Genomic DNA, 12655 nt, shown 5'->3' with positions numbered 1-12655 from the left:
CATTCTGTCCGATAATAATTATTTAATAACACAACTTGTACCACAAATGGCCTAAAATCAATAACTGAATAAACTCGACAAATGACTCAAACTCAATAATATTTTGCGCGATGCTGCTGCTATCCTATCATCGTCCCATGTCTGCTAATCCATCAGTTCATCATTCAACAGGGACTGGTTTTGCATTGGTCGAGTGTTTTGAATAGGCAAAAAACTAGCGGACATTGGCAAGGGGAGCCATCTGTCTCTCCCTCTCTCTCTTTCTCGTGGCTATGTCTTGTTCCCTTCCTTTTGCACGAGAAAGAGTGTGTGAGATGGAGAGAATGAGTAAGCGCATGGAATGGATTTGTTAATTCTGGCTATAATAATGGTCCCATCTTTAAAATTGTCTGACGAAAAGCCACAGACTTTCCTCCTTTATGATATCACAGATGTCTGTACACCAAATTTGGATGCTCTAGCCATCTACCCCTCCTTTGGGTTCGGAAACGTTTCCTTCTGGTTGTTCCACCACAAATCGAATATACCCCTTCAACGTTCTGTTATTGGATTAAGCGAGTTCTACCTTAATTCCTTTCTAGAACGTGGGGACTCTTGAAAGCGTTGCTCAGAGCAGACGATTTATGCGGAAATAAAGCTGATCCACAAGCGAAACTACTATCTTCAGTGCCAAAACTCATAACCCTTTTATTACCAATGCGCCCGCAATGTGGTCAGTATCTCCCTCCGATTTCTCTGAGAATATTCGTAAGGATTTATTGATTTTTGATTTTTTGTGTGCGTTCAACAAAATTTTTCTCAGCTTAAGACTAAATAACTAAAAATACACTTGTTTCACATGCTTACAATTATAAAAAAATGTTTTAAAGAAGTCTTCAATAATAAATACATTTAGTTCAAAGCTTTGTTGAACGGAATGAGGAGGGATTATGATTAATAGCTGGCTGCTCTATCGCCCGGGCAGAACATCGGCCGGCGAATAGGGTTTCATTTTTCAAAATAATACGTTAATTAAGGACCGATCGGGAAAGGCTAGGCTCTGACATCCTGGAGCTGGGGGACACACATGCACCCGGAAGGCACTACGAATGGTAGAATGCAGAGAGAGGGAGAGGGAGAGGGAGAGAGAGATAGAAGGAGATAGGGCACACTTACAGGGGAGCTGAGCTGTAATGCGGGAAGGGGTTTAATGTAGGTTTCGAAATAAAAATATCAGTCGGTGTGGTTTTTTGTTTCAGCATTTTTTTGCTTTACGAAGAACGGCATCGGTAAATGGATTTGAGAGTGTCGGGCCATGCCCCTTGGAAGAGCCAAATGGCTGTGAATCATAGCACCTTCTTCTCCCGCATCGGCGGTTCGTTGTAGAGCGTCTGGGCCGAGGTCTCGCTGGCACTTGAGGCGTAGGGGTCAAGGCTGACATCTCTGACACCGCCATTCATGTTCTGTGCCTGGAATTGAGTTGTGGTCGATGCACTGGACACCGGTGTCACCATGCCACTCGTGCTGCTCGGCGTCTGCCGCGAATTGTAGCCGAATTGTAGGAATCTTTCCGATTCGCTGCCAAATATATGCAACGATGATTTGGCGGACAGATGTCTCTCCATATAGTAGCGATATGCTCCCCCCATCATTAGGTCCTTGGCCTTGAATATCTGTTCTATCAGGCCATTGATAAGGGTCCCGGGCGTGTCAAATTCGTTCGGCACTATCCCCTGTACGCTGCTCTCGAAGTAGCTGAACATGGGGAACCAAATGCGCGTCCGATTCGAGTCGCTTTGCATGAGAGCCTGCGTGAAGAACAGATGAGAACGGTTGCAAATGGAATGGAGCTGGAATGAGACCACCTACCCTGTTGTTCGCCAGCGTGTGGTAGTACAGGAATAGACGCGAGGTGATGTAGAAGGCCACAAACACATCGATGGAGTAGTGCTCATGGGCGGCCAATATGAAGAAGATTCCAAACATGTTCAACAGCCAGGTGAGTGTGTGCAGAAAGTATAGATTGCGTGGCGTGTCTAAAATGAATGTAGGAAGTCGAGAGTCGAGTCAGTCAATCAATGAATACCTTTTGCCAGCACTCACATTCTGTGATGAAAAAGTTGAGCAGTGTCAGGGCAACTGTGTGGCCACTGAACATGTAGTCGCCACACGTTCGCACGCCCTGTATCGACATGCCCAATCCGCTCCAGATGCGATAGGCGCGGGTCATGCGCATGAGCAGGGCACCCAACATATCCACGTTGGTATCGTCGATGGCAAAGTCCTTCTGATTGCACTGCAGATGTGTGCCCGGCACACTCAGGGACGTGATCAGCATGGTCACGCAGCGCAGTAGGAAGACGGTGCCGGCCAGCGCAAAGAAACGCCGCAGCAGCACCATTCTGTACTTGTGGAAGATCAGGACAAACAGCCAAATGGTGAACAGCAGCGATCCCGTGATCTCGCACATGTTGAAGGCCCAGGGAATGTGCGGCACGTTGTCGAGGAAGATGTCCGGCAACGGCGGGTAGCGCTTCATATCCGGAACGCGCTCGTGTACAATCACCATAACGAACGACGTTATCCAGGTCACGACAAACGAGTAACCTGCAATAGAAACTCGGTTAGTGAGCTGATCAAGATACGATAAAGAAATTCATTCTAGGAATTGTTCTTAGATCATTTTCAATTTAAAATATTTTTTTTTTTTTTGCAGAGATAGACAAAGGAATAAGGATTCAAAATGTCCGCCAGTTGGATTCTTATCGATTACAACTAGAAAAGAGAGAGAGAGATCGCTACATTTTTGACAGAAAGGAGACATAGCTTTCATCTCTAACCAGAAATCAACGGTGAAGTCTGCAGTGTTTGTGTGAGAGAGAGAAAACTAGCATTGCAAAGTGAGAAGAGAAGGCGAATTTCCATCCCTAGACAGGAATAAACGGTCAAGATTCGCATTGGAATACGCTGGAAGTAACCTTCGAGCAATTCTGATTGCTTTCCAAAAACCTTTCGGTTAGGTTACACGTTACCCCACTGTGTATGCTTCTGTAATGCGAGTGTTTACTGTGTCCGAGTGAAGCAAGACGGCAGCAGTTTGAAGGGTACACACACTCGTGAGTATGATAAACAAAAATATACCTCAAAATAAAACGACATTTGAAATTTAATGCACGCAAAGTTACACAAAGACGGCTGTTCGGCTGAAAATTCCCCTGCATATCGGTGCGACGCTACGAGTGGGGTGGGGGGCCAGAACGAGAGGGGGGTAGCCGAGCGAGCGGCGTTTCCACATAACCTCCAATGCAGACCGAAATAAATATCAGTAACGCGCGTCACCAGAGCACTATACTATGAACACTACTACTCTATAATTAACATAATAATTGAGTGACGTATGTGGGAAAGAGTGCGGCATTGAACTTTTGATAGCACACACTCCCACTCATGACTGAAACAGCTGATAGCGAGAATACGGGTGATGGATTGAAGGGAAATGGCTGCTCTCTCTCTCTCTCTCTCTCTCTCCCCCTTTCTACACAGTTGGCACACGACCGATAAGGAGAAACAATCAATGAACAATTGACCTTCACAATTGACTAGAAAACTACCTGCATGCCAAGTGGCTACTCACCTAAGCTCATGGCGGTTTTAAAGTACTCTGGGGCTACGGAGCCTCTACCCATGCGCAAATACGTCTCGCAGTCGGACACATAGCTGGGGCAGTCTAACGGCCGTGGCGGCGGACAGGCGCATGACAAGGGCGGACCAACGGATCCAATCAGCTGCTGCGATAAGGATTTCTGTGGCAGGCCGGTCATCAGGGGGTCGTCTTCCACGGAGGCGCAGCTGTGCTTCACCAGCTTCTGGAGCCTGAAGAGAGCCATCCAGAACTTTTTGAGCTCGCCAAATGAGAGCTTGTAGTCCAGGTTGTAGCGCAGGGCCCGGACATCCTCCTCGGTAAGGGCCAGCAGCACCTCGCCATCAATGAGTTCGTCGCGCATGCAACCAATCAGGATTTCGGAGAAGTTCTCCATAGTGGCCCAGTTTACCACTTCGTCCAGCCCCCAGAGAGCCACTTTACAAGGATCCGCTGGGTCGCTGGCCTCTAGTGTCTTGATCACGGCGGGGTTGCCGATGGTCACGCGCGAATGGCTCTTCTCTGGTGGCCCCTGATCCTGTGGCATTTCCACTTCTCCGCCGTTCATGCGTTGCGGCGAGGCCTGCCCTGCTTGCTGCTGAGTCACTAACTGACAAATTTCACCGTCGCACATTGTTGAAGCTTTCTTTTTTCGTTCCCTTATTGCTGCCACTTTTGATTTATCCACTGCTTTTAGATTTTGTTCTTAGATCATCGTTTAGTGCATCATTTTAAACGACGGCACGCACTTGTTTCGACGGCTGGCTGCAGTACATAGCACGAATTTTTTTTTCTTCTGCTTACAGCATTTCTTGATGTAAAGCACATTTAATTTTGCAACTTATAAATTCCAGCGCCTACTTCGGGTTTTCGTTGTTTTCGACAGCGGTAAAGGGGCAAGGGGCAGCACCAGCTGTTCGAGCAGTGAGGGTAAACGACGAAATATACCCCACTTTGGCGCGCAGCTCTAGCGACTTTCCAGTCGATAATGTTTTTAGGGCTGTCTTTCCCAGCTAGCTAATAATATTAAACTTCGGCTTATCGAAATTAAGGATTATTATTTCCGACTAAGAACAGAACACTAGGGGGGCTTTTGTGAACTAAGTTCGTTTTTTCATCGGTATATTTACGGTATATTTTGAAAACAGAGCGGTATATTTCACTATATTTCTGAGGGTTAGACGGTATATATTTCCTTTACTTTTTATATTCTTATCCAGTAGAAATCGTGTAGAAATGCCATTTAGGGCCGCGACTCAGGCCATCAAAATCTCAATTTTTCTAAAAATCTCGGCAAAAAGTGTATAACGGAGGTTTTTCACACTGGAGGGCATATCTGAAAAAAAGCGGCCAAAAATTTGTATATAGGGGAAGTACACGTTTCCCCTTGAAGTTGCGCTTCTGGTAATTACGTAAAAATGTATTTGACCTGTAGCAAACGTGTCGTTATCGCGTAGTTACCATGTACAAAATTAATTTAATAGAAATTGTTGAAATTTGTTGAAATAATAGAAATTTTTGTTTAAACCTTGTTTTAGTCAAAATAAAATAAGTGAGAGTACTTAAAATTGATCTTATAGAAAATATATTTATCAATGCGATAAAACTATGTGGGCAGAGCTGAGGGTTCTATCTAGTTAGTAATATTCGACGGAACATCAAAAAGATGAATATATATATTAGAACTTGAATTCGTCAGTATATCGACGGTATATTTTTAAAAGGAGATGGTATATTTCAGTATATTTCTGAGGGTCGGACAGTAAATTTGTTCGATAAACGCGTGGTCACACCGATTTCGACGGCGTCGTTTGCTTTTGCGGTAATATAAATTTGTTCTCGTGTGCAATTTTTCATTTATTTTAGATGTTAGATTTCAGAATATGAAGAAATCCAAGCCACTGCTTCACGACCATCTGATTACGATTCGAGTGAAAAAGGTGAGGGTCGCAAGCAATTGAATCTCATTTTCCCCGATAGCTGCTACCCGGCAAAACGGAGCCAGATGCATCTGCGAAATAAGAAATGCGAAAATGAGGACGAAACAAGGTTAGGTCGCAGATTGGAGTTGCTAATTTTTGTTGTTTTCTACTGCAGTATCTCGAGGAGCACATTGGCGAGACCTATCTGGATGTGAAATTGATGACCAAGGAGTTGATGAGCAAATATCCAGAGTATTCGCGTCGCAAGTTCGGACCATTTAGACAGCTTGTGCATCAAGGTACACGCTCTGGCAGCTTTGGAAGCTTCGCATGTGCAGTCGCAATTAATGGCCCATATGTTTGTTTTCTTGTTGTTTTGTTTCCAGCATTTACCATTATCTCAGACAGCTATAATTTGGACAAGGTTAGCAGCTCGGAGGAAGAGTGCCCAAGCGAGGAGTCCGAGCCCCCTACTAACAGTTTGATGAACAACATGATGAATAGCCTGTACAGTCAGCAGACGAAGCCACAGGCCCCCAAGTCGATCCCTGAGCCCATTGACATATCCAGTGGCGATGAAATCGAGGATGATTCGCCCTCCTCTACCGCAAACGGCGAAGTGCCCCAGGCCCCGCCACCGCCAGTAATCAACAGCAATTCACTGAAACGCCTGATGGGAGATATGCCGGAAACCAAGCTCCCGGGGCCAAAAAAAGGTGAGCTTAGCGAGCACAATAGACTCGAGGAATAGGTGGTATTTAACCGGGTTCCTTTTTTTTATTAGTAGCTAAGTTAAATCTAAATATCATTCAAGGGCCTGGCAAAGACCCAGCACAGAAATGTGAGTAATTCTGCGTTCTTTTCCATAAATATTAGTTACAAACTTTGCCTTCAGTCCATTCAGGTTCAGGAGGCACTGGCAAGAACCACTCTGATGTCCGCTCACGCAAAGATCAGCGTAATCCGCCGATGCTCTACAAGCAACAGCGACAGCAAAATCAGTCCCCATCGGACCGCCATTCGGGACGCTCGCGCAATTACAGAAAGGATCTGGAGTTGCAGCAAATAACTGAAAGTTTCCGCGACATTGGCGGCATGGATAGCACACTGAAGGAGCTTTGCGAGATGCTCATACACATCAAGTCGCCGGAATTCTATTTCCAATTAGGGCTGCTGCCCTCAAGGGGTTTGCTGTTGCATGGTCCTCCGGGATGTGGCAAAACCTTTCTGGCTCGTGCCATTAGTGGGGTAAGTAGCGGTTTTCTGGCCTCAGCCTCCTAAGATTTCGATTATTCATAAAATCGTTTTATAAACAGCAATTGAAAATGCCCCTGCTGGAAGTGCCGGCCACAGAGCTCATTGGTGGCATCTCTGGGGAGTCTGAGCAGCGCATACGCGACGTTTTTGAGCATGCCATGGATTTTTCGCCCTGTGTGCTCTTCATCGATGAGATTGATGCCATCGGTGGCAATCGCCAGTGGGCCGCCAAGGACATGGAGCGTCGCATTGTCTCACAGCTGATTAGCAGCATGGATAACTTGAAGGTCACAGAATTCGGCCAGTCTGTGATCGTTATTGCGGCCACCACGCGTCCCGATGTCATCGACCCCGGCCTGCGTCGCGTTGGCCGCCTTGATCATGAAATCGCCTTACACATACCATCGCGCAAGGAGCGACGGGAGATCTTGCGCATACAATGCGAGGGTCTGTCCGTCGACCCGAAGCTCAACTACGACAAGATTGCGGAGCTGACGCCCGGCTATGTGGGCGGCGATTTGATGGCACTGGTCTGCCGTTCCGCCGCCGTTGCCGTCAAGCGCCGGTCGATGAAGAAGTTCCGTGAGCTGCACGCGGCCAGCGAGAAGAACATGACCACGGTCGAGCTGGACGATGATGAACCCAATGACGAGACTGTTTTAGGCGGCAAGGCCGAAGCAAAGGCAGAAGGGGCCAAGGCCGATGGCGCCAAAGACGTGGAGGAGACATCCGGAGACAAGAGCGATAAAGACAAGTCGGACGGGGAGAATCTTAATAAATCCGATAGCGACAATGCAGAGAAAGGTGCCGAAGGAGCTACCAACGGAAAGACGCCTGACAAACCTTCAAACGCTGCCATGGATGTGGATGAGAATGAAGAGAAGCTACTGACAGACGAGAATGATTACTACGAGCCCACACTGGCCGAGCTGACCAACTTTCTGGACAATCCGCCAGAAGAGTTCTACGATCCCAATTTCTGTCTCACTTTAGTTGACTTCATGGCCGCCATTAAAGTGATGCAGCCATCGGCCAAGCGCGAAGGATTTATCACCGTGCCAGACACCACCTGGGAGGATATTGGGGCGCTGCAGGACATACGCGATGAGCTTAAGCTTGCGGTCCTAGCTCCGGTCAAGTATCCGGAGAAACTGGAGCGCCTTGGCTTGACTGCACCATCTGGCGTGCTGCTATGCGGTCCACCTGGTTGTGGCAAGACCCTGCTGGCCAAAGCCATAGCCAACGAGGCGGGCATCAACTTTATTTCGGTGAAGGGCCCAGAGCTGATGAACATGGTGAGTCCCCCAACCGGAGATAGCTCCTTCCCCTACTAATTGTCCTACCTGTCTTGCAGTATGTTGGCGAGAGTGAGCGTGCTGTGCGCTCCTGCTTCCAACGGGCTCGCAACTCGGCTCCCTGCGTCATCTTTTTCGATGAGTTCGACTCGCTGTGCCCCAAACGATCCGAGGGTGGCGATGGCAACAACTCGGGCACGCGCATTGTCAACCAGCTGCTCACCGAAATGGATGGCGTGGAGGAGCGCAAAGGAGTCTACATTCTGGCTGCGACCAATAGACCAGACATTATCGATCCGGCTATTCTGCGTCCTGGTCGCTTGGACACTATACTGTATGTGGGATTGCCCGAGCAGAATGAACGCGCCGAGATTCTGAAGGCAAGCACCAAGGTGAGCGTATTTAAGCAGTTCGATTTTGCTGAGCGATAAAGCCTAATCCGACTCTGCACAGAATGGAACGCGTCCTGTTATGGCCGACGATGTGGATCTAGATGATTTGGCTGCACAAACCGAGGGCTATACCGGTGCCGATTTGGCTGGGCTGGTCAAGCAGGCCTCCATGTATGCCTTGCGCCAGGCCCTGGCTGAGGACGATGACAACCTGGACGGCTTGTGTGTGCGCCGTCAGCACTTCAAGGATGCCTTGCAGCAGCTACGTCCCTCAGTCAGTGAGCAGGTAAGACAGGCGCCCGGCAACAAACCTCAGGCACGGCCTAATTCTCGAACTTTCCATTTGCAGGATCGCAAAGTGTACGAAAAACTGCGCCAGAAGTATGCCGCACCTCGGCTGCCAGCGTTCGATGCTAAGTAAATCTCAACAAGAATATATTTGTTGCATTAGTCGTTAAACAAAAACCCCCACCCCCACAAAAACCCAATCAATATTAAGAGAAAGGCAAAGAATTTCTGTAAAGAAACGAATTTGTTACGACCCACACATCCCATTCAAACGATTGATTATTCAGACAAAACTAATTAAAAGCCCAATCCAAAGGTATAACCTGGGAAACCAAACCATCCATCCCAGTGGACGTTGGCCAACACATTTAATTTTTTAACTAGCGCAGGGGACAATTAGACAACAAAAATCTACAGAAAGACGCCCAGAGGCATGCGGGAGGAGGCTGGGGGCTTGCTGCGGCTGGTCAGCAGTGGGATGGGTCCATCGCCATGGCCGCCACGAGTACGTACTGGAGGAGCGGAAGCTACTTTGGGCATTTGTCGGGGGTACAGTCCGGCTCGGAGCAGGCCTGGTCCGCCCGTTGTTTTCTTCTGCAGCTTAACGATGGCCTCGTGCTGGGCACGCACCGATCGCTTCATTCGCTTCTTGGTCTTCTTGGGCGTGGTCTTCTTCTCGGCATTGTCGCCGCCCGCAGTGCCTTGGCCTTCCTTGGCCGGTACTGGTTTGGTATCGATGGCAGCAGCCTCGCCTTCGGCACCATCGCCGGCTCCTGCCTGGTACCTGGATGGGGCTGGCAGCGATGGCTCCGTCTCGCGCTTGATCTGATGGCGCAGATCGTAGGCTCGCTTGCACATCTCCCGGATGCCGTACCAGCTCTCGTGGCCAATCTGGCTGACCATCTCGACGGGTGGCTGGAAGCCGAGGTCCCGCGACGGCAGCTCCATGACCAGAGCCATGGGCACGCGCAGCACCCCGTACACATAGTCGACCACGGAGCCGGCGATCGTGCGCTTCGTGAGACAGCTTATGCTGCCGATGCGGTATTCGCGTCCGTTGTAGGACTTGATGGCGCACTTTCCCGAATTGGCCAGGGAGTTCAGCTCACGCCAGAAGAGCGGCTGGTCCCGACTGTAGCCCCACGGGTACATGATGCTCTGGCCGTACGAGTGGAGCGAGAGGAAGAACAGCAGATTCGGCCCCAGGCGGTCCAGCATGTTGCGCATGGCCCGCGTCTCCGGCTCGGAGAAGGGCCGTTCGCCCTTGTATGTGTTGCGGTTCACCTTGCTGGAGCCACTGTTCCAGTAGATGTCGTAGTTGCGATTGCAGTCTGTGCCCACGAATTTGGTGGACTTGTGGGGTCGCCGGTTCTTGCGCCAATTGGGATTCTATGGAAACAATTCGAGGATTAAGACTGAGTGGGCGCGGGTGGGAGTACCCTTCGTTGCACAAACCTTGGTGCGCGAGTACTCATAGCCATCGGGATTCACTAGCGGCACAACGATGAAGCGCAGCTTGCGCAGCACCTCGATGTTGCGCGTGTGCCGCTCCGTCAGCTGGTAGATGCAATTGAGGGCCGTGGTCACGCCGATCCATTCGCGGGCATGGGTCCCGGCCTCGATGAAGATCGTGTTGCGGCACTGGTCACCCTTGACGACGACTGGATACGGGGTCTTGCTGTTCTGCAGCATCTCCACCGGCGGCGGCGAGTGCTGGCGCAGCTGCGGCGACAGCTCCACATTCGCCGAGTTCATCCAGTTGATCTCCAGGGCCCGAACCTCGCGTCGCTCGTGGGTCAGGCCCAGGGTGTAGGTCCTCACAAAGTGCGGATACCGATTGGTCAGGTAATCCATGTACTGACAGATCTGCTTGTGATCCAGATAATTGTGCAGCACATCCGGACGCGGTATGATGACGCGGCGGGGCGGGGCTATCGGTGCCTCCCACTGGGGCGGCACAGCGGTCTTTCCCTTGGACGGCTTCACGGCGCGTTTCGATTTAGTGGCCAGCATTTTAGGCGCAAATTGAGAAACAAAACAAAAAAGGGAAATTTGAAAAAATTAAAAAATATTATTTTCACTCGAGAATTTTAGGTTTGTGTTGTGTCGCACGGGGGATCGGAAAGAAAACTGAACTCCCAGCACGGTCGGTCAGAGGGGCAGGGCAGTGAAGGATCTACACTCAAAGGCTAGGCCTACTTTTCACCTGGTTTTTGATGTTCAGCTCCAGCCGCTCGACAACGAGCAGGGCGAGCCGTGCTCTCTGCTTGGGATTGTCTTCCATTGTGCGGTCCGTGGCCACTGGCAGCCGGAGTTTTGTGCCTGGACTGGAACTGGCACACAACCTCTGACGGACGGACGGGGGGGGGAGACGGGATGGAGCCCTCGCATTGGGTAAATGGGACAGCGACAACGTTTAATAAGTTGGGGCACACGGGTAGCATGTAATGCGGAATTGGATTTGGATTCCCATACTGGGGATCCATCCCTTTTTTTTTCCTGGCTGCAACTGCTCCTGTGCCTGTTACTGCTTCTGTTCCTGCTTCTGCTTTTGCTGCCACAAAACGCAAATATGCTAAATGTCAGACAGCCGGAGAGGGGGGCGGCCTGACGTGACTCCTGGGCGTAGGCGTGGGCGTGGGCGTGGGAGTCCAAAAGGGCAGGGCACGCTTCCATGCAAATAACCAGGGAACAAGCTCCCGCATGGCCCCACGGGTTCGTTCCCAGAGCCTGTGCCTGGCGTGCGGCCTGTGAAACGAGGAGCAGTTCAAGTCCTACTCGTAGTCGTAGTCGTAGTCCTTTTAAGCGTTTTACAGGGGAAACCATTTGAAGATTTGTGCTTCTCCTGCCTCTGATTTACACTGCTCCACAGGGTATGGAATGAAATGGATATTCATAACCTTTTTCTTCCATTCCGATCATCTTTGTCCCAAAGAAGAATCGGTTACAGGAAATATAGTCATACTTTTTGTAAACTGGGGATCTCTCTATCTCTCCGTATTTTCTGTAGCACCATCAACTTGTTGCATAGTGTAATATATTTTCATTGCCTGGCAAATGTCATGTCAACGCAAAAGTCAAAAGTGCGCGGCAGGTCGCTGTACATATGTACATATATACTCGTATGTATATAGCCAAATATATATGTAGTATAAATTGGTATAGGATAGGCAACAGTCAGGGCAACCAGTTGATTTATACGGGAAGCCGAAGCCGAAGCCGAACAGGGGGTTCGTGCCGATTTTCATTTAACGGTCTTTTAGTCAACTTCCTGACACAGTGACTGCCATATATTTACATCTGGCTATGTCTACATAATGCATTGTTACTGCTTTCTCTACAGGGATACCCTCTAACCAAATATTGAACCTGCTGAGTGGAGGCATTGAGTCATTCTTTCAACATTTCTGGATCTAATACAATAAAAAGGACTCATGGAAGAATTGAAGAGAAAAAAAGTAGAGTCCATTGTAATAAGAGGAGACCGTAAGTCTCATTTTAAAAACAGGATATCCTGTAGTCTTCCATCCACCAATCTGTTTATGCATATTCCCCCAGAATTTCCTTCTGTATTGCCATGCCATAGACACGCAAAGGCCCGGGCAGAAGGAAGTCCTTTCCCAGTCAGTCACTCAGTCAGTTGGTCCTCGGTGGAACCCCTTCTGAAGTATGCACATTATGTCATTAGCATGTTGGCAAATATAAAGGGCCCAAAGTTTTGTTAAATTTTTTCGTTATTTTTGCCGCTCTTTTGGCCCCTGCTGCCCTGATGGCTGTCTCCTGTTTGGAATGACGAACTGTACGAGTAATGTACCATAAAATGGTTTACAAATTAACGAACAAAACTCCAAACAATTATGCCCAAACGAATTTCAGATTGGT

The 12655-nt window shown here is 49.0% G+C and overlaps 3 protein-coding genes across 4 annotated transcripts; 1 reads left to right on the top strand and 2 right to left on the bottom strand.

Moving 5' to 3' along the window:
- Window positions 1–730: 730 nt before the first annotated feature.
- Window positions 731–4467, bottom strand: LOC6597136 (sphingomyelin synthase-related 1). Its single transcript, XM_002022288.2, has 4 exons — window positions 3614–4467; window positions 2083–2586; window positions 1849–2015; window positions 731–1787 (listed from the first exon to the last, which is right to left on the bottom strand). The coding sequence occupies exons 1-4, from the start codon at window positions 4251–4253 to the stop codon at window positions 1326–1328; spliced, it is 1773 nt and encodes a 590-aa protein (XP_002022324.1). The 5' UTR covers window positions 4254–4467; the 3' UTR covers window positions 731–1325.
- A 1018-nt stretch (window positions 4468–5485) lies between these two features.
- LOC6597137 (nuclear valosin-containing protein-like) lies at window positions 5486–9138 on the top strand. 2 transcript variants are annotated; one of them, XM_026989958.1, is made up of 9 exons: window positions 5486–5559; window positions 5717–5840; window positions 5928–6257; window positions 6329–6382; window positions 6437–6789; window positions 6858–8093; window positions 8153–8485; window positions 8547–8771; window positions 8835–9138. In XM_026989958.1, the coding sequence occupies exons 1-9, from the start codon at window positions 5503–5505 to the stop codon at window positions 8904–8906; spliced, it is 2784 nt and encodes a 927-aa protein (XP_026845759.1). In that variant the 5' UTR covers window positions 5486–5502; the 3' UTR covers window positions 8907–9138. The 2 variants fall into 2 exon arrangements, with proteins under 2 accessions (XP_026845759.1, XP_026845758.1); XM_026989957.1 differs by having other exon boundaries at window positions 6326–6382.
- On the bottom strand, window positions 9093–10850 carry LOC6597138 (carboxypeptidase B). Its single transcript, XM_002022290.2, has 2 exons — window positions 10229–10850; window positions 9093–10162 (listed from the first exon to the last, which is right to left on the bottom strand). The coding sequence occupies exons 1-2, from the start codon at window positions 10784–10786 to the stop codon at window positions 9185–9187; spliced, it is 1536 nt and encodes a 511-aa protein (XP_002022326.1). The 5' UTR covers window positions 10787–10850; the 3' UTR covers window positions 9093–9184.
- Between the last annotated feature and the right edge of the window lie 1805 nt (window positions 10851–12655).

The sequence above is a fragment of the Drosophila persimilis genome, unplaced genomic scaffold (genome assembly GCF_003286085.1).
Source record: "Drosophila persimilis strain 14011-0111.01,24,50 unplaced genomic scaffold, DperRS2 tig00000431-arrow-pilon, whole genome shotgun sequence".
NCBI lineage: Eukaryota > Metazoa > Arthropoda > Insecta > Diptera > Drosophilidae > Drosophila > Drosophila persimilis.
Note: the sequence above shows the minus strand (reverse complement) of the source record. Positions and strands in the feature narration are given on the sequence as shown.